The 22301-nt window shown below is 28.8% G+C and overlaps 1 protein-coding gene across 1 annotated transcript; it reads left to right on the top strand.

The window, feature by feature from the left end:
* Nucleotides 1–3165: 3165 nt before the first annotated feature.
* On the top strand, nucleotides 3166–4702 carry LOC115997374. Its single transcript, XM_031236919.1, has 2 exons — nucleotides 3166–3523; nucleotides 3640–4702. The coding sequence occupies exons 1-2, from the start codon at nucleotides 3313–3315 to the stop codon at nucleotides 3804–3806; spliced, it is 378 nt and encodes a 125-aa protein (XP_031092779.1). The 5' UTR covers nucleotides 3166–3312; the 3' UTR covers nucleotides 3807–4702.
* Nucleotides 4703–22301: the final 17599 nt, after the last annotated feature.

The following is a 22301-nucleotide window of genomic DNA, read 5'->3' as shown; positions in this document are numbered from 1 at the left end:
CAAACGTTAGAATCGTAGTATGTTTTATGCTCAAACGTTAAAATCGTAGTATGTTTTATCTTGGGGAACTTAGACCGCGACGCTCCTAGCACCTTGTGAGGCGGTAAATAAGGTTTTAAGGAGAGAGTAGAAATTTGTTTTTAAAGTTTAAGTGCTCAAACGTTAGAATCGTAGTATGTTTTATCTTGGAGAACCTAGACCGCAACGCTCCTAGCACCTTGTGAGGCGGTAAATAAGGTTTTAAGGAGAGAGTGCAACTCGACTCGTACTTACAACATACCCAAATATCATCCATCTTTGTCCTCTTGTTTTTTCAAAATTTATTAACCTTTCGTGGGTTATTTTTCTCCATTTTTCAGGGATTTTCGAACCTATATTCGTACATTGTTGATAAGTTAAAGTTTGGCTAGTTTGACTAAGTTTAGTTGGTTTAACTGGTCAATAAGTTATTTTCAGTGTTTTGTAAAATGGTCTATTGCATTAACTGCAATCAGTCAATTTTTAAAAAACTAACTTTGGTAAAATGCCCTTATAGATAATTTTACATGTAATCCGTTAAGAGTAAATATTTAATTTGCCAAACACTTTTCTACAATCAACTAATAGTATCAACTAGTCAAAATAACTAATTAAATCAACTATCAACTATCAGTTAAATCAATCAGTTCTCAACTATTTGTTAAACACCTCTTTATAAAAGTATAATATTTTTAACATGATAAGTATGCTTTTTCAAGTTTAATAAATATAATTTTGTAATTCTAATGGTTTATTTACTCAAAACTTCAACACATAATTTGTGAATTCAAGTATTCCATTGACCTCAATGATAGACAAATGATTAACCTCTTGTGGGAGTAGTTTAATTTCTCTTACTTTGAGTCCGTGGTTATGGACAATCTATATATGATGAATTATTTTGTTGTGGTCCTTTATCAACTAGAGTCATAAGACAAGAGTTTAACTATTATACACCTTTATGTAATGACTGCATGTTTTTCTCGTTATCCATACAAAAATTAATATGACTATTGGTAAGACTATTGGCTTGGTAACCATAAAGTTCCAAATTTGACTCCCAGTGAGAGCAGTCTATTGCCCTTTTTTATTTGAGCTGGTCAACTATAGTCAACCTGAGTTGGTTTACCTCTTTGTGGTCTTTTGCTTGCTAGGATCACAATGCAAAGTTTACCTAGTGAATTGTGAATACCATCATATAGTGGTTGCGAGTTTCTTTCATTATCAAAATAATAATAATAATAAAAATAAATTAATAATAACAATAATAGTAATAGTAATAGTAATAGTAATAACAACAACAACAACAACAATAACAACAACAACAACAACAACAACAACAATAATAATAATAATAATAATAAAATATAAAGTAAGAACATATATTTGAAAATATATAAAGTAAAACAAAATATTTATAGTTCATAAAATTAGTTCATACAAAAATTAATGTTCAAACACACAAATGTCAAATTGAAATTACAACCAAACATATTGAAGAGAAAATGCCAAAATGATTTGAATTGGGAGGGGTAAAATATGTCATTTATTTAAAATAATAAAGATAAAGATGAAAAAATGTTAGAAATTACTAGCTTATTCTTAAAAGCTACCTAAAGTAGTTTTTCAAGATAAGCACTTATTTTAAGCTACTAGCTTATTTTGGGAATATTACCAAACAGAGCTTATAGCTTATTAGTAGCTTAAAATAAGCTATAAGCTCCTAAAAAAGCTCTGTCAAACACAGCCATATTGTTTATTATTTATTAGCTTGTTCAACTCTTATTTCTTTGATTATTTTTCTTTAACATTTTGTTTTAATTTTTAAATTTGACTTCTTTTATTTAATAATACATTTGATATAAATTTTAAATGCATAAATTGTATGCACTAAAACTAAGTTAAATATTAAATTGCAATTTGTATGCTAACTGATTGGCAAGGAGATCACATTTGCATGAGTCCTGATGTGGATATTGTGGGAGTGGTATGGTTAGTTTAGAGTTATTTCCCTTTGTTTAAAAATAAAATAGTAATGCCAAGGACCTTGTAGTCCAGTGGTATCAAAACTTTCTTTTTATATGGGAGGTGGTGAGTTCGAGTCTCAGCAGACAATATTGACTCAATAGGTTGACAATATTATTATTATGCATGAATAAAATTTACTTAATACACACGTATTTAAATGGTCACTTCAAATTTTCTTAGTCACTAAAAAAACATGTAGGTACAATTTAATAAATTTTAATTTTTTAAATAAAAAAAAAAACCCGCAAGAAGGGATAAATTAAAACTGAAATTAACCCAAATAAGAAGATATTGGCTTGTGGAGTGCCTAACACGGTTTTTAAATAATACATTATTGATTGATGTGATTGATTAAGCAAAGTAAGAAATAGTGGGACCCATTCCTGAAACACATGCCCAAATTTGTATTTCTTGGTCAACAAACAACCACGCAGCTCCGGCTGCCCCTAGATTACGCAGCCGTACTTTGTAGGAAATCCGAGTAAGCACCTCCAATTTTTCTATAAATTATTCAAATACTTTTAGTACAAATTTATTTATAATATACATACATACATATATATATATATACATATCAAATAATATAAAATTTAATTTTAAAAAATACTCCATGTAATACAAGTAAGATTTTTTTTCTTTATCTATAAACCAAATAAGAGTCAATAAAGTTATGTCTCTAACGAAATTAAAAACTGTTTGTGTAATTGTTTGTTGAAATAAATAATTCTTATTATTTTAATTAGTTTTAGTTTTTTTAAAAAAATTTTTACCCTCTATTTATCAGTTAATTTCCCTTTTTTTTTTTAAATATTTTACTTCGTTAGCTGTCTTGATCGAAAATTGATAATATATTATTGTTCTATTAATTTATCCCTTTTAATGGTCATAATGAAGCATATCCTAACCTAGTGAAGTCAGAGTAGGCAGGTGATATCATTAGGAGACAAAAAAATATCTTGCAAGCTGGTGATAAGCTAGCCTCCATGTATTTTTATTTATTAATTATTATAATTAATTGGTTAATTAATTCGAGATTATATGTTCGTAACTTTTTTTATAAAATATTTTCTCACTTTACTCATTTTTACTATATAATGTGTTGACTGAATTGTTGGAGGATAGATGTTAGGAGTATTAGTGTACATGTACACATTTACTTTTCTATCTCCATCTTCTTCCTCTGTATATATATACTGTTCTATACTACTTCAATTGTAAGCTTTCATTTTTACAGTCCATGGATTCCTTCTTGGCCATTTGCAGTCAATGGGTCTAGACTTCCCTAAGAACATTAGTGTTATTGCTGTATGTCCGAAAGGAATGGGCCTTTCAGTGAGGAGGTTGTATGTGCAAGGAAAAGAAGTCAATGGTGTTGTAATTAATTCAAGTTTTGAAGTCCATCAGGATATTGATGGCAGGGCACTGATGTTGCCTTTGGCTCCCCATTTACTTCTGCTACTACTTTTGCTGCTACTAGGAAAGTATTTAATCTTGTTGTCTAGCATATGGTTTTTGAGAAAAATCAGATTTATGATCTTTTAATTGAAGAATATTGTAAAGCAGGAGATCATGCCATTCTTTGTGGTAATGCAGGAGCTGCCAAGGTACTTTTAGAATGTGGTGCTCCTGGAAGTGATGATATTTCAAATGAGGCTGATACTACAACTTCAGAGGAAACTGCTTCAATTGTTATGATGGCTTTGAAGTCATATAGAGATGCTTTGGATACTAATGATGAGTCTAAAATTGCAGAATTATAAGCTTTTCTCAGGTCTATAGAGGGTGAGAAAGTCAATCTTGAGAGAAAATTGTTGATATTAACCGAAGAACTCTCATATGAGAAGGATCGAGTTCTTAGAATTAGTGTTGATATTGACAATTTCCAGAAGAGAACTGAGAGGGAACGACTTTCTTTGGTTACAAATGCGCAAGGGGAAGCTGAGAATGATTTGGAGAAGGTTGGAGCCGAGAATGTCAAAAGAGCTTTGAGTTGCCCTTTGAAGTTGATTGCAAAAGGTTAATGGAAGTGTTGTTAGTGAGAAGGTGTTTTCAAGTGACAACTCAAAATATTAATACAATGCCACGAAAGGCAACTATGAAGACTTGATGGTTATTGGAATTATTGATCCAACCAAGGTGGTCAGATGTTGTGAAGGGCATGTTGCATCTGTGGCCAAGACATTTTTTATATCAGATTTCTGCTATGAAGGTCTTCACAACATCCTGCCATCCAGTGTATGTTTTCTGGAGAAAAACAATTATATCAACTAGCTGCAGTGGTGTTCTACTTATTGTCTGGTTAGTGCAGTGACGTGTTGGGTCTTAGCCTTATACTTCCTTGTTTTTTTTTTTCTCCATTTTAGTTCGGTAAATGTCAAGTCAATTTTTGTTCAACCTGAAAAAGTCTTTCTCACTTTCACTCTAAGCTGGGCATACAAAACTTGCATGCTCCAGCTTACGGGGGGTGTTGGAGGATAGGTGTTAGGGGTATTAGTGTACATTTACACATTTACTTTTCTATCTCCATCTTCTTCCTCTGTATATATACACTGTTCTGTACTTCTTCAGTTGTAAGCTTTCATTTTTACATTCACCAATACAACACATTACTTTCTCCCTAAAACTGTGTCTTCACATCCCAACATGAATAATAATCTTAGGGTCCATTTGAAAAGTAGGAAAATAACTTCTGAAAAATGTTTTCTGAAAAATGAAGTCATTTTTCATGTTTGGATGTGTTCTCATTATTTTGGAGAACTGTCTTTGTGTATTTGGTTCATTTTCTGAAAAATGAGTAGAATTGTATAATTAAAGATTTTAATAATTTTATTTAAAATATAACACAATTATAATAATATTAAAATAATATTATTTATTTAATTAAAAGAACAAAACCAAACAAAAAAAAAAAACAAACAAACAAACAAAAACAAAGCACTCTACAAATTTCCCGTGGAAACCATTACAGGTTTATATATAAAGAAGTAATTTGTTACCTTACAACAATGAAAAAAAGATTTGTTTACAAGAATGATATACCCATCATAATAAAAAAGGTAATGGGATGTATGTCAATTAGCTGATAGTTAATAGTGTTAGTTGTTTTAACCAAGTGTTAGTATAAGCTGGTTATAGAAATGTGTTTGGCAAATTAGTTTTTTATTCTTACCTGATTAGAGTTAATGTCATATGGGGTCTTCCGAGTATAGTGATTTTGTCACGTTTAGTCCTAAACTTTCAAATTAATCACTCGTGGTCCTTCAATTTTTAAATTTCTACCATCTATGGTAAAAGTTAACCACCCATGGTCCTTCAACTTTCAAAATTTAACCAATCGCGGTCCTCCTGGAATGACCATGGATGGTTAAAATTTGATAGTTTAGGGACCATGGGTGGTTAACTTGAACCATAGATTGTAACAATTTGAAAATTGAATGACCACATGTGGTCAATTTGAAAGTTTAGGATTAAACGTGGCAAAACAATTATATTCAGAGGATCCCAAATGATATTAACTCTAGCTAATTATAAGTAAAATGACTTATAAGGACATTAATAACAGCAACAACAACAATAACAACAATAATAATAATAAGTGTCACACTTGTGTGAGACCATCTCACGGATCCTTATTCGTGAGACGGGTCGGGTCGGGTCAAAGCAACATGCAAATGTCATACTTATATGCTCAAATATAACACTAATTAATAATACAATTTTTGTTACTTATAAGAGAAAAAGTAATACATTTTTCATAATAAGTAATATTGACAAGTGCCCCTTACTTACAAGGGCAAATATAATACTTTTGAGGAAAAATGTAATACTTTTAAATTGAAATGTAAAAGTATTGTATTTTTCTTTAAAAGTATTACATTTACCCTTATAAGTAACAAAAATTTTATTTCTGATTAGTATTACATTTGAGCATATAAATGTTACATTTGCATCTTGACCCGACCCGACCCGACCCGTCTCATGGTGAGACGGTCTCACACAAGTTTTTACCATAATAATAATATATTAATATGTAATTATAAAATACAAACTAACTATAATAATAATATGTAATATAATAATTAAACACAAAGTAATAAATATACGATAAAACAACAACAACAACAATAATAATTTCCAAAAAAAAAAACAAGACAAAGGCAAGCCACAACTTTGTGATGTAGAATCATTTTGATCCCACATAAAAAGTCTAAGAAAGAATGGTATTGAGTTCAACACTCTTCTTCCTTAGATAATTGCCCATCCAATGTTCCCACATAGGATGGGCAACAAAAGTGGAGCCCAAGACTCCTTTATAGAAAATCTTTTTAAAAAAATAAAAAATTGAAGTGAGGCTAGAGGCATTGTGGTGAAATAAATTTCTTCCCCAAAACACACTTACTGTTGATTTATAAAACAAGCTTATTGACATTTGGACTTAGTCAAAATATAAAAAATGACTAATTTACCAAAATATAACAAGTTTCATATTTTCTTTCCTCATACCTAGTCATGCCTTTTCTTTCAAAAGGAAAAATGTAAAATATCTATTAAAAAATTGCAACGTAGTGTTCGTCAAAAACTAAAAATCAATAGTCGTAATAAAAATTGTAAAAAATTATGGGCTAAACAAAGAAGTCCAACCACCCATAAAAGGTTGAGAGTATAAAGCCCATAAGCTCAACGCCACTAACACTTCAAATTTACTAAAATATATAATAATGATGTCATTTAGTATGTGCTTACAAGAAATCATATGAAGAGGTAATACTCAAAATGACATCTCAATTATATTATAATTTTTAATTTGGTTATCAATTTTCATTTCATTTAAGATGATTTTTTTTGACAATGTAAAAGTTACTCAGTTTAATCATTTATTTAGTACACCTAAGAATTAAATTGAATAAATTTTTTATAGCAGAGTTAAATTTTAAATGAATTGATAATCAAGAACTACATTAAGAATTATGACATAGTTGAAACAACATTTTGATTTCAACCCTCATTATAACCTTAATAATTGTATGCCAGATAACCAAAGCTCCAGAGCTCAATAGCAATAGTGAAGGCATATGTGTGAAATTCATCTTTAGTGTTGGAAAATTATACTAGTTAGGGAATTTTTAAAGGTATAATAGTTTTTTTAAAATATGATATTAGGAAACCATTTGGTACTTTTCCATCAATTAAATTCTTGAAAAATTGATTTCAAGGAATATGTTTGATGAAAATAATTTTATAGGGAAGATTAATTAGTATGTATGTGTTACTCTGGAAATATAACAATTACATTATCTTGAAAATTAATTAACAGGTCCGTTTAAACTTTCATATGAAAATTTTTATAATCTCTAATATATCTTTGATATATACAAACATTAAAAAAAATCAAATAATCCATAGTTTAATAAATTACTTGTAAATTAATAAACTATATGCCACAAAATCACCAAGTCATCAAATTATATATAGAGTATTTCATATATGTGTGTGTATGTGTGTATGTATGAGAATAAAGTCGGGCTTGAGCCTTGAGGAAGCATGCAACAAAATATGATGTACGTATGTAATTCTTAGAGTCATTTCCATTTTTGGTCCTATTGTTATTGGGGCATTGCCAATTTTAGTCCACTTCATTAATTTTTGCCACATTGCGGCCAGTCTTATTTAGTCATTGCCACTTTTAGTCCACCATTAAAAATTTCGTCAAATGGTCGTCCAAAATAGGGGTATTTTTTGTCTTTTCATGCTTTGGTCATCTCCTTGACCCTTTGCAGTGGTTTTCCTTGCACATTTTCATCCAATGAAGAGGTCCGGTTAAAGTCATGTGAGCCACATTACAAAGCCATGGCTTTCACCGGACCTCTTCATTGGATGAAAATGTGTAAGGAAAACCACTGCAAAGGATAAAAGAGATGATCAAAGCATGTAAAGACCAAAATACCCCTGTTATGGACGATTATTTGACAAAAATTTTAACGATGGACTAAAAGTGGCAAGGACGAAATAAGACTGGCCGCAATGTGGCAAAAATTAATGAAGTGGACTAAAATTGGCAATGCCCTAATAACAGTAGGACCAAAAATGGAAATGAATCTAATTCTTATAATGTTAACTTACTCTTTAGGTAATTCTTAGCTTGCTAAATTTTCACCGAAGAATGGAGATTAATCTTTACAGGTGTAAAAATACTTTTACCAGGCTAGGGGATCGGAGTGGATTTTGGACATATGGATTCTACTACTACATTGCTAAGAAATTGTGTCCGTTGCAATTGGGTGCTTTCTGTAGTGTGGGAGATGCTGGCATGCATGTGAGGTTTAATTTGGACTAAGATCCCAATCACCATTTCGTACAATCAAATCGCAACATCAAAAAGTAACAATGTATATATCTTTAAAACCTAAAAGTAATGAAAAAGCTAAGCTAAGACATTATATCCGTGTTTGGTAAATGGTTGTTAGCTGATAGTTGACTGAGCTAGAATGTGTGATTAGTTGATAACATTAGTTGATTGTAGAAAGGTATTTGGTAAATTAGCTGTTAGCTTATAGATGTTTGGTATAATTTCTTTTCCCAAAAAGCTAATTGAAAATGTTGCTTTGAGTAGCCTTTTGAATTTTAATATTTTAGAGTTACAAAAAGCTTATTAACCAAACACTTATATTGATTTTTTAACTAATAAGTCAAAGAACTAATAGTGGTCAAATAAGTCAATATTGGTTGATAGGTTAATTATTTACCAAACAAGGCCAATATTACGTAGTCTTAGTGATGGAATCAACTGTTTAGGAGTTTGGTGTGTATCGATTTATATATGATAAATATAAGGGAATAATGAAAAAATGCAATTTTATATATAGTAAATATTATAAAATAATGAAGAATATTGAGACACGAATGCACACAATAGTTTATACTGTTTGTATATGTACAATGGCTCTATTTACATTGTGTTTAGTATAGCTTATTTTATTAAAGCTTATAGATTATTTTAAGTTACAAATAAGTTATAACTCTGTTCGGTAAACATGAAGAGTTTAAAATAATAGTTTATTTTGAAAAGCTCATACGAGTAGCGTTTCAAAATAAGCTACACGCTTTATACATTTTTTTTCTTCTTTTTTTTTATCCTTATTAATTTACTAAAATGACACCATTTATATTTTTTTCAATTAAAATCATAATATCTAAATATTTTCTAAACAATCTCCCCCTCCCAGTTCTTTACTGTATATGTATTTTTTTTAAGAATTCTTCTCCTCTCCGTTATTTACAATACGTGTTCATTAAGGTAGGAGACAATCATGCATTAATGCAAAGTTAAATTATTAATAAATATAAATTTTATATGAAAGAAAGAGATCACCCTTGCATTGTAATCATCCAAGGTAATCAAACATCAAACCATGTTGTATGGTGGCCATCCCTTGTTACATGTAGTTTTTTGAACTGCCGTACATAAGAGTCTTTGGTTGTGTGACTCTTCCTTGTTGGTGAGAATCTGCCTCATATTATTTTATGCAAATAACATATTTAATTTAATTGGTTTCCTCCTGGCTTGTTAAAGAGCCGTAGACTTAATAATGTTATATCTATATATGGAAGGGTTCAGGTGCGGGGAATGGTTTTCATGCCATTACGCATCTTAAGCATTACAATAGTGCACCTTAAGTATACAAACCACACCCTTTAAGCACGCAAACAAAGCATATTAAAAACACAAACCACGCGCACCTAAAGCTTTAGGCTGACGCACCTTTTTAGTCCACAAACCACGCACCTTAAGTACACAAATCATGCACCTTAAGAACACAAACCACGCACCTTAAGTTTTAACAACTCACGCACCTTAAGCTTTAGGTTCACTCACCTTAAGTTTCACCACTGACGCAACTTAAGCACACAAACTATGCACCTTAAGAAGGAAAACCACGCACTTAAAGCAACCGCACCAAAAAAGGTCAACAACATAGGAACCCATTAGTATATATATACACACACATATTGTGATCATTCAAGGCCACATATATTCATATATTTTGTTATCATTCAACGCATATTGCACTATGGCAGTGCTTATATAGAGAGGTAATTTGGAGTATTAAAGAATAGATGGAAGATACTTAGTAAAATGCCACAATTTAGTGTGGACATCCAAATTGATGTTATTATGGCCATATTTTCATTGCATAACTACATCCGGAAGAACTCACAAGATAACATGATTTTTAATATGTTCGAGCTGAGCAACATCCAAATTACATATCACCTTATGATTTTCAAGAGTTTAGTGGTATTATCAACGACAATGAAAATTTAAGTGAGATATAACTAGTGAGATGAAGGATATTGGCAACAATATTGCTATTTTACTATGGGATACCATATCATAAATGTGAAATATATATATATATATATATATATATATATATATATATATATTTATATTTATATTTATATTGCAATATATATATATATATCACCGTTTAAATTTGAATATATAAATTTATAAAAATGTCCTTTTTACACTTATCGGATCGGCTCTGTTTGGCAGAACTTATTTAGGAGCTTATAACTTATTTTAAGCTCCTAATAAGCTATAAGCTCTGTTTGGTAATGTTCTCAAAATAATCTAGTAGCTTTTTAACATTTTTCCATCTTTATCCTCATTATTTTAAATAAATGGCATCCTTTACCCCTCCCAATTAAAACCCTTTTTGCTCATTTCTCTTCAATATGTTTGGTTGTAATTTCAATTTGACATTTGTGTTTGAACATTAATTTTTGTATGAACTAATCTTATGAATTATAAACATTTTGTTTTGCTTTATATATTTTCAAATATATGTTCTTACTGTATATTTTATTAAAATATATTAATTTCATTGTTTTATATTTTAATATATATAAACAACCCTATTTAAATTTAAAACTATTTAAATTGTATGAAGATGCCCTTTTTAGTCTTTTTACATTTATCAACTTATCAAAAATCTAATTTTATCAAACACTTTTAAGCATAACAACTCTTCCGATTTCAGCTTTGAGCTTATAGCTTTTCAGTTTTCAACTACTTTTCAGCTAAGTTTGCCAAACATAGTCATCATCTTATTTAACAGCTAATTTTACCAAACACTTTAATTTCAATCAATTAGCTCATTAGCTACTAGTTTTTCAGCTTTCAGTAGCGTTTTAGCTAGGCATGCCAAACATAACTTTAGTAGAGCTTATTTTAGAGTTTATGGTTTATATTTTGAACTACAAATAAGCTATAAGCTTTATTTGGTAAAACAGAACTTAAAATAATAGCTTATTTTAAAAAACTACACACATACACACACTAATATAGCATCGTTTGTCAGTCACCGCTAGGCGTCGATTTGTCTTTGATTGTTATCAAGGACGACAGTCAACAATGACCTGCATACCATTAATATGTTGGTTAAGTTGGACTTATTTGACCGATTTTAATAAGTTAGAATGTTTAATTGCAATTTTTAAAAGTTGAGAAACTTAATTATACTTTCGTGTAAAGTTGGAGGACATATTTGACCCTTTTTCTGAATATAAAATATAAATTATATCTTATATTGCTTGACACCCTTTCTCATCTTTTAAGGATATAATCAGAACTCCCCTAAAATGCACCATTTTTTGCAAGTTATATGGCACATAATAGTTATTTCTTTATGGACACAACAACCTACTCCGTTGAAGAGTGCAACCATACCACATCTCCATCACTCTTAAAAATAAATAAAAATACAAACGTCAATATGGTCATTATTTCAAGGGGACAAGCAAGGATGGGAACCAATATAATATATACATTTTTTGAGTCAACTTTTAAAATCATCTCTTTACTGATTATCACTTTGATCATTGACTTCAATTTTTTTCTAATAAAATCTTTAATTATGAAATTTTTATCTATTTTAATCCTTATGTTAATTAAACAACCGTCAAATATGAAGGTACTTAATGAAATAATTTACATGTTTTTAGCCTCCTCCAACAACCTACTGGCCTTCAGAGTGTGTGTGTGTTTTTTCTGAAGTCAAATTTACCATGGCATCCTTGACTAAAAATTTAAAAAAGATTAATAATGCTTATGCACAAAAGAGTCAAAGAAATGATTCCTCCATCAACAACGGGATTAGTCATTGTGACCGACGGTGAAAACCCTGAGCTACAAAATAAAAAAATTCAAAGAAGGGAGAAATTGAGAAAACATGAAAATTACTTAATTACCCTCATATTTCCTGGTTGTTTAATAAAGTTATTAAATAAATGATTAAAATAGGTAAGAATGTCATAATTAAAATTAGAAGTGAAGTATCAAAATGATAAATTAGTATAGTCGAGGGACCATTTTGAAATAAACTCTTTTTATTTTTTAATATTTTATCTAGAGTTTTTGGTTCAAGGGTGATTATTATAAACATAGATTAATTATAAATTGAATTATTATTGAATATTACACATGATGAGTTCTTCTAGGATGTATATATTTTATTTACAAGGTCAAACTCAAAAGTAATATTTGAACTCTTTCGACTTGAATCATAAGTCATTAGTGGGATAGTGGTAGGGGTATGCATTAATTCTAATTTTGTTCCATTTTTGTATTTCTTTTTTCACATATAATCATTCAATTCTAAATCAATCAAATTTAACCCCAACTATTCAAAAAGACACTTTATAGAATTAAGTGATGCATTTTTAATAGTCCACATCCAAATTTAATTGTCCTGCACATGATTACCAAAACTAATTTTAAAAGAGTTATACTATACGTACGTATTCCTATTACTCTCTGTTTATCGACGTGTTAACTAGTCATTGATTTTAAAGAATAATTTGTTTTTTTTTTTTTGCACTCTTAACCAATCAATACATATCATTTTCTTTTTGTTGTTCATGGGGAGGGGGGAGGGGGGAGGGGGGAGAGGAAAGGTGCCCCGCTAGTTAACTCTTAACCAATCAATACATATCATTTGATGAAAGTAACTACACTCTTTTTTTTTTTCATTTTAAAAATATAAATATAGAAAGCATCACATTTTGGTCTTTCAATTGTTTCTCAACTGTCAATGTAATCCCTAGTTTTCAATTTCAACTAATTTGATCCTCGAATTGTTTAAAATTTCGTCTATTAAGCCCTTCCGAGGGATCAAAATGGTGATTTTCCTATTTTTAAAATTTTGTTAATTTGATCCTCAAAGAGTTTAATTGACGAAATTTTAAACAATTCGAGGATCAAATCAGTTGAAATTAAAAACTAGGGACTACATTGACAGTTGGAAAACAATTGAAGAACCAAAATTATGATTTTCCCTATAAATATATAATAATCAAGAAATAAAAACTTAAATTAACTCCAACCTCATAGAATACAATATGACTTTGTGGTGGTTGTCCAAGTGAGACCAAGCCACCTTTTTAATTCTCAACCCAATTTTTTTTAGTATAAAAGGACTACTATTTGTCCAAATAATTAATAATAATTCAAGGCTAAAAAAATTACAAGAAAAAAGTATAAAAAAAGAGTATAAGCATGACAAAAAGTGATGAACCACTATACCAAAAAAGGTGTTGGAAAAGGGTGCATGCCAATGTGCCATATCATTGTCATTTTTAATTTATATTTTTTAATAAAAAAAAGTTTGGATTTTTTTAGCCACACAAGCATTTGCTTCCAACTACACAACTACAGGCTGTTATATTATAGAATAAAACACCCCATGTCTTGTACAATATTACATTAAAGTCATTTTCATTCCTTCTTTCTATCCTATTTTGTCTTTTTCGTGGAACGCAATAAAAAGCTAAAGGATAAAGTGATGACTTATTTTCAAGGCAAAAAGATAAATTAAAAAAATATTTTAATTACTCAAACTTAATTACAGCCGCTTATTTATGCGGTGGTAAAAGCGGTTTTGTTTTTGTTTTTTTTTTTTTTTGTTTTTGGTTTTTTTTTTTTTTGGGGNTGGTTGTTTAATAAAGTTATTAAATAAATGATTAAAATAGGTAAGAATGTCATAATTAAAATTAGAAGTGAAGTATCAAAATGATAAATTAGTATAGTCGAGGGACCATTTTGAAATAAACTCTTTTTATTTTTTAATATTTTATCTAGAGTTTTTGGTTCAAGGGTGATTATTATAAACATAGATTAATTATAAATTGAATTATTATTGAATATTACACATGATGAGTTCTTCTAGGATGTATATATTTTATTTACAAGGTCAAACTCAAAAGTAATATTTGAACTCTTTCGACTTGAATCATAAGTCATTAGTGGGATAGTGGTAGGGGTATGCATTAATTCTAATTTTGTTCCATTTTTGTATTTCTTTTTTCACATATAATCATTCAATTCTAAATCAATCAAATTTAACCCCAACTATTCAAAAAGACACTTTATAGAATTAAGTGATGCATTTTTAATAGTCCACATCCAAATTTAATTGTCCTGCACATGATTACCAAAACTAATTTTAAAAGAGTTATACTATACGTACGTATTCCTATTACTCTCTGTTTATCGACGTGTTAACTAGTCATTGATTTTAAAGAATAATTTGTTTTTTTTTTTTTGCACTCTTAACCAATCAATACATATCATTTTCTTTTTGTTGTTCATGGGGAGGGGGGAGGGGGGAGGGGGGAGAGGAAAGGTGCCCCGCTAGTTAACTCTTAACCAATCAATACATATCATTTGATGAAAGTAACTACACTCTTTTTTTTTTTCATTTTAAAAATATAAATATAGAAAGCATCACATTTTGGTCTTTCAATTGTTTCTCAACTGTCAATGTAATCCCTAGTTTTCAATTTCAACTAATTTGATCCTCGAATTGTTTAAAATTTCGTCTATTAAGCCCTTCCGAGGGATCAAAATGGTGATTTTCCTATTTTTAAAATTTTGTTAATTTGATCCTCAAAGAGTTTAATTGACGAAATTTTAAACAATTCGAGGATCAAATCAGTTGAAATTAAAAACTAGGGACTACATTGACAGTTGGAAAACAATTGAAGAACCAAAATTATGATTTTCCCTATAAATATATAATAATCAAGAAATAAAAACTTAAATTAACTCCAACCTCATAGAATACAATATGACTTTGTGGTGGTTGTCCAAGTGAGACCAAGCCACCTTTTTAATTCTCAACCCAATTTTTTTTAGTATAAAAGGACTACTATTTGTCCAAATAATTAATAATAATTCAAGGCTAAAAAAATTACAAGAAAAAAGTATAAAAAAAGAGTATAAGCATGACAAAAAGTGATGAACCACTATACCAAAAAAGGTGTTGGAAAAGGGTGCATGCCAATGTGCCATATCATTGTCATTTTTAATTTATATTTTTTAATAAAAAAAAGTTTGGATTTTTTTAGCCACACAAGCATTTGCTTCCAACTACACAACTACAGGCTGTTATATTATAGAATAAAACACCCCATGTCTTGTACAATATTACATTAAAGTCATTTTCATTCCTTCTTTCTATCCTATTTTGTCTTTTTCGTGGAACGCAATAAAAAGCTAAAGGATAAAGTGATGACTTATTTTCAAGGCAAAAAGATAAATTAAAAAAATATTTTAATTACTCAAACTTAATTACAGCCGCTTATTTATGCGGTGGTAAAAGCGGTTTTTTTTTTTTTTTTTTTTTTTTTTGTTTTTGGTTTTTTTTTTTTTTGGGGGTAATAAATAGACAATAGTAATGTCGTATTGATTTTCCCATTGAAGTCTTCTGCTAATTTGACTTATGAGAGGAAAACCAATATTTTATTATTATTAAAAAATTAATTCAAATATTTAATTGTGAAGTCAATATTACATAACTATTCTCCATTTATCATAAGGAAAATATATATTTTTTCTCTTCCTGAATTTTTAATTTTTCTGATCTTGCTCTTTATGGCTTCCATTCATTTGGTGTGGACCCATTGACAGACTTCACAACTAATTAGAAAAAAAAAATTAATTTATAATCAAATATTGAAAACTCAATAAGATAATGCCACTTCAGTAGAGGAAAATTTGAGGGGCATGTAACATTGCTCTTATCATAAATATTTTGCTTATAGCGAAGTGACTCTCCCAAATGGTAGGTCATGCGTTTGAGCCTCAGTGGAGGTGGTATAGACTTATTGACTCTTTGTGTTCCAATAGGTTAAGAAAGTATATCCGAACAGATAGTACATTGTAATAGAGCTAGTAATACTAAAAAAAGTAGATGTAAATATGTAATTAAGTTTGAGTAATTAGTTTTTTTTTTTTTGCCATGAAAATAAATCCTCACTTTATCCTTTAGTTTTTATTATGTTATACAAAAAAGACAAAATAAGATAGAAAGAGGGGATGGAAATCACTTCAATGTAATAAAACTCTTTATGTTTATTGATTACTCTTGAGTTACTCAAATAAATTATGAGTTTAAAAATAGTTCAATCAAACTTAGCAATTTATGGTTATTGATAAGCAAATTGTTAATATAATGCAAATGAAAGGTTAAATGTTTTACTTTTATGAAGGGCATGTCATGATACAGACATACAGTAGTAGTAAAGGTATATAACCGATGTATAAAGAGTTCATAAATCTTTTCAAATATTATTGACCTAAAATTTATAATGTTGAAAATGTATGATAATTGTTATTATATTGATGAGGCATGGGGTTACAAATCTAATAGGTTTGATAGATCATGGGTGTTGTGGTTGTGCTAAATGTGTAATTTGGGGTCAAATAGTGAAAAAACTTGGAAACAAGGTCTAGGTGCAAATTTGGGGTCAAATAGGGAAAAAACTTGGAAACAAGGTCTAGGTGCAACAAAATGAAAGGAGAGAGGGGGAGGGTGAAGTTCTCCCTCACAGTGCATCTTGCGGCCCACTACTAGTCACGGTTGGGAGTCGTGGGCACTGTTGAGCCTTGCCGGCCTCGACGGGGTGGCATTGTGGGTGTGGGGGCTAATTAGCCCCATATGTGGCCCTATGACAACGGTGTATGTGGCAATATTAGCGGGGGCGGTGGGGTGTAAGAGATGAGTCGGGACGCGTGATGATTTGAAAACGAGACATGTGTGTGAACAATATGCTTTGAGACTTGAGGATCACTCAATTTGCATTGAATACGACCCTAGGACACTATAAATAGAGGGTCTTGCCCTTGTATATACATAATCATTTGGACTTGCTCTCTTCAATCTTCTTTTAGACAACATATTCAAATTATCTAAACCTTGTAATAGCCTCAATTAGGCTTTGATTTGTATCTCGGATTTGTGTTTTAACCTAATTACTTAATATAATTTTATTACAGATCGAAATATAATGACACTTGCAACCCATAGTTCAATTTATTAATTATTCGTGTTTGTTGCTAACAATATCTAGATTATCTAGTCATATTATGTGTTTTGCCTAATAAAACTATCATGTATATAGAAATGACATGTACTATTTTTATAAATAATTAATATTATATTAATTACAAAAACGATTCTTCACTTTTTTTTTTTACCATCTCTAAAATTTAATAATAGCGAATAATGTTAATTATTAACTAGAATGAAAATTGTGTTACGTTGATAGTATAAGTTGTATCAAGTGTTTGTTCTTTGTGTTATGTGTGTTGTTCCTTTACACCTTCTTTCTAGTTTACCCTTCACATCTTTTCTTTTGACTTTTATTTTAACATTAGTCTTTAACAGTGTTCTTTATGTATGTTGTACACTTATATTTTTTGATCAAGTTTACCCTCAATTTTTTTTCTTTAAGCAATTTTAAAATCACTGTGTAAATTACAAATATATGTGCATATGTAGTTTCTATAAATATAGTTTAATTTGATAATAATTTTTAATTAATAAATTGTGTGTATCTATTTTAATATGATTTTCTTATTTGAAAATTTAACCTCTATTTATTTAATTTTTTAAGTTAAAAATTCATTTGTTTTAATTAGTAAAAGAGTTTTGTTTTGTTTTTTTTTTCTTTTTTCTTTTTTCTTTTTTTCGTTTTTCATTTGCATCTTATTTGATGTGGAATCATTGACTTATTATCACAAAACATTTTTGTTTCATTTATTATGGTATTAGTGTTAAAATGTAATTACAATAGAAAAAATCATCAAGAAAAAAATGTAACTAATTGCATTTGCTAAAAGTTAAATATAATCTTTTTGAAACACAATACCTACTAAGTTCAATACATTTATAAAAAAATGCTAGATACTAATATTTCTTATCATAAAGAATTAAAATGTAATCTTCTAATTAATATTTATAAGATTTAGATTTATTTTGGTGTAAATATTTATAAGATTTAGATGTTTCTTTATTTATTTAGATCATTTAAATTTACTAACTTTTTGTTGCTCATTGAACATTATTTAATTGCACATGTTGCATATTATGACTAGTTTTATTTATAAGAATGTATAGATCTCAAATTTGTAGCATAGTAAAATTTTTCTATAAATATAATGTTAAAAAAAATGGAGTTATCTAGGATTGGTTGAAAGATTATTCAAATTGAACTCAACTTAATTTGCCTTGTATACATTTGTATGGTATTCCTACGATAATCATAAAATTTTGTGTAAGTCTATCTAACGTTAGGCATATCTCAAATATATAATTTTTTTAAACAATAATATAATAATATTTTTATAAATCAATATGTATTACATTTCATGATACGATTTTAACAGTAATTAATATAACACAACTCAAACCACAGTTTGACTAACCATACACAATACATGAGGTTGCCGCTACATTAATCCATAACATTATTTGGCTCTCGATTATGCTATTTACATAATCTAATTGTTAATAAATATAAGAAATCATTGGCCACTTATCATAATAAGTGATATTATATGACATTAATTACATTTTTATTTGTCACCAATTAATTAATTAACTATATACCCAAGTAATTAATAAAACAAATTTATTTTTTTTCTTATAAATAATGTAATGTATGGCTGGGTACTTTTAGTATGGAAAAATAGTAAGAAGTGATCATGGTCATTTATAATATTTATTATGTTTAAAAATATATATTAAATAAAAATGGAAATGTTAAGAAGATAGGGAGTATTATTTTTATTAAATTCCGAAGTATGATTAATTTTCAATATTTTATTTAATTAAAAATTAAAAATATCTTTGCTCGCACGACATTGCTACGTCAACATTGTTGACAAAACTATGGATTAGAGTTAATGATTACTTTTTTTTTTTTTCTAATCAAGTCCAAAAATATAAAAGCAACGTTGATAAGAATTAAAATGATATTTTTTTGGGTGAGAAAATTTTCAAAACTTTATAGTTTTGTTTTTTAAAACAACTTTAGCCAAACCTTATATAAATTTACAATTTTAGTCATTTATACCATTTGACATATTAAAAATTTGATTTTCTATAGACATGTCAAATACTTGTATAATTTTATTTTTTTTAGGTGCATCCAAAATGATTATGGGAGAAGACCATCTCACTCTCCGAGTTCCCACACCAACTCATCAGCCCGAAACAAGTCTCTCAAACTATCATGTATTTAGTATAAAATATGAAAACAATTAATACAATAATTAAATACAATAAATATAAGAGATGTTTCATAATTAACTGTTAGCTGATAACCAATAATTTATTGTGTTAGCAATAATAACTAATAACTTATTGTATTAGTTTATTACTACTTTATTTGACCAACTAGTAGTATTAGCATTTGAATAAAATATTTGTTAAGTTAATTGTTTAAGTCTATTGTTTTATTTATTAGATTATTATTAAACTACTTTTTAGTTTTAGACAAATTTTAAAATAAACTTATTTTAATAATTATATATTATTATCATTATTATTTATTAGTTTAACTGTTGTTTATTACAGAGTATTATTAATAATGATGTAGTCACAAGTATGAAGTAGTTAACAACAACAGTAATAACAAACTCATGAATGAAGTCTTTTATTAGCTAAATATATTGAATTTAACAAACTTTCAAGTACCAATTAATCTTAAAATCTACTCCTAATCTAATCACCTGTTTGGTTTACAGAAAATATTTGGAAAAAATGTCAAATACGCCACTGAACTTATCACTTTTGTGCAATTGGGCCATTAAACTTAAAAAGTGTGCAATTCAACCATCAAACAAGCAAAATTTGTGCAATCGGACCATTTTTACAAAAAATTTTAATTTAATTTGAGTTAAAAACATTTCAATATTGACTCCCAACTAGTATGGTTAAAGTAAATGCCACTCTTAATACATATATGTTAGTAATATAATTGGATTTTACCAATTTTTTTTTTTTTTTTTGTAAAAATGGTCCAATTGCACAAATTTTGATTGTTTGATGATGGTTGAATTGCACACTTTTTAAGTTCAATGGCCCAATTGCACAAAAGCGATAAGTTCAGTGGTCTATTTGACACTTTTTCCAAAATATTTTAAAGGGAATTGAATTGAAATTTCATAGAAAAGTAATTACTAGGAAGATGAAATTCATTGTTTGGTTGGTGGAAAAAAATTATTGGGGACATTGATTCCATTGTTTGATTGGATTTGAAATTGTAATGAATAGTGAGTTTAAAGACTTATATGCCTCTACACAAAATAATAAAAGTAAATAAGTAATAATTATTAAGAAAGAACAATAAGGGTAAAATAATTAAGTCATCTCATTTTTTTTCCAACTTACATGGAGAACAAAATCTCATGTCGTACCAGAGATTTTTTTCCTTCAAATATGAGGAATTCATTTTCCAATGAAAAATGAATTACATGAACCAAATACTAAAAAATAACATTTTCATTTACTTTATAAAAATATTTTCTATTGAAAAACTTTTCCATCCAACCATACATCCCCTAAATGTTATAATAAAAGTCAATCGCAATTTGATGGATATACCTCGGGCATGTGGTCGCAATATACCAAAGAAACTTTAGCCAAATTAACTGAGAAACATTCCTTGGCTAATAAATATTTGAGTGGAATTAAATTTAAAATATTTGAATAAGCATATTAAATGGCGGATAACTACTATTCTTATATCTTCCTCTCTTCAATTCTCTCAAATGGTTTACAGTTGCACCTATTTGCTGATCTAATTAGTTTGAAATGACTTAAATATTTATTGATTTCTCTCATTTGCACGAAAAGAATTAAAAATATTTCATTTTTAATGTTATTTTATCATAACGTTTGGTTCAAATTATATACTTGATAATCTTACATTAAATGTTACATGTATTTGGTTTTCAAGGATGTTAGTAATGGAGATATTGGAAATGACCCGATAATAATAGAGACCCGGGGTTCGGAAGTGCATAACTCGAGTCCCATCATGATGGGCCTTGACTTAGTATTGCGGGCCCATTACATGGCCCTCGACTTAGTCTTATGGCCCACCACATGGTCTTGTCGCCCTCCACGAATTTAGCCTATTTCAGTTGGGATTTTCTTGTATAAAAGGCCATTGTCTTAGCATTACAAGACACCTTCATCATACCCTGTCTAAACAATTATTGTAATAGCACTACACACTTCTTGTATTCGTCCTAACACGAATCATCAATATAATTTGTCTCTGTGACTTGTAGCATTATTATTTTGCTATTACGTTTTGTTATTCGTTCCTTAATTTGGATCTAATAATTCGGGATACCCCAGGTTAATTAAATCCATCAGTTAGATTTATGAGAAGGGTTTCATTTTCTTTTTGGGGGCCACATTCTTTGTATCTCATTTTCTAAACTTTTTATGTAATTTGAGATTTCTTAAAATGTGAAGTTAAAGTACATGATAACCTGAATGATGAAATTCAAACTTTTTTGTTTGTGTGTGTACAATATTCAGTATTCTCACCACTATATAATTAACCTAAATTTGATTCGATTACACATTGTTCGACCTTAAAATTGTATTAGCAGTTCATTTACAAAATACCATAAATGGTGGGCTAATTTACATTTAAAACAAAAAAGGGAAACTAGAATAACTATAAATAGGGGTGTGCATTTGGTTATCTGAACCGAATTAATCAAGTATTTTAAAGTTTTAACTCTTAACCGAACCAAACTTTTTATTACTGAATTAACTGTACCGGAGATTTTTTTTGTTAATTGATCGGTTAACCGAAGTGTTTTTACCTAAAATTTTAAATCTTTAATATTATAGATACAAATTAACGCAAAACACCTTGTACTCAGA

This window comes from Ipomoea triloba, chromosome 11 (assembly GCF_003576645.1).
Source record: "Ipomoea triloba cultivar NCNSP0323 chromosome 11, ASM357664v1".
NCBI classification, from domain to species: domain Eukaryota; kingdom Viridiplantae; phylum Streptophyta; class Magnoliopsida; order Solanales; family Convolvulaceae; genus Ipomoea; species Ipomoea triloba.
The sequence above is the reverse complement of the archived record's forward strand: the minus strand, read 5'-3'. Positions and strand labels throughout refer to the sequence as shown.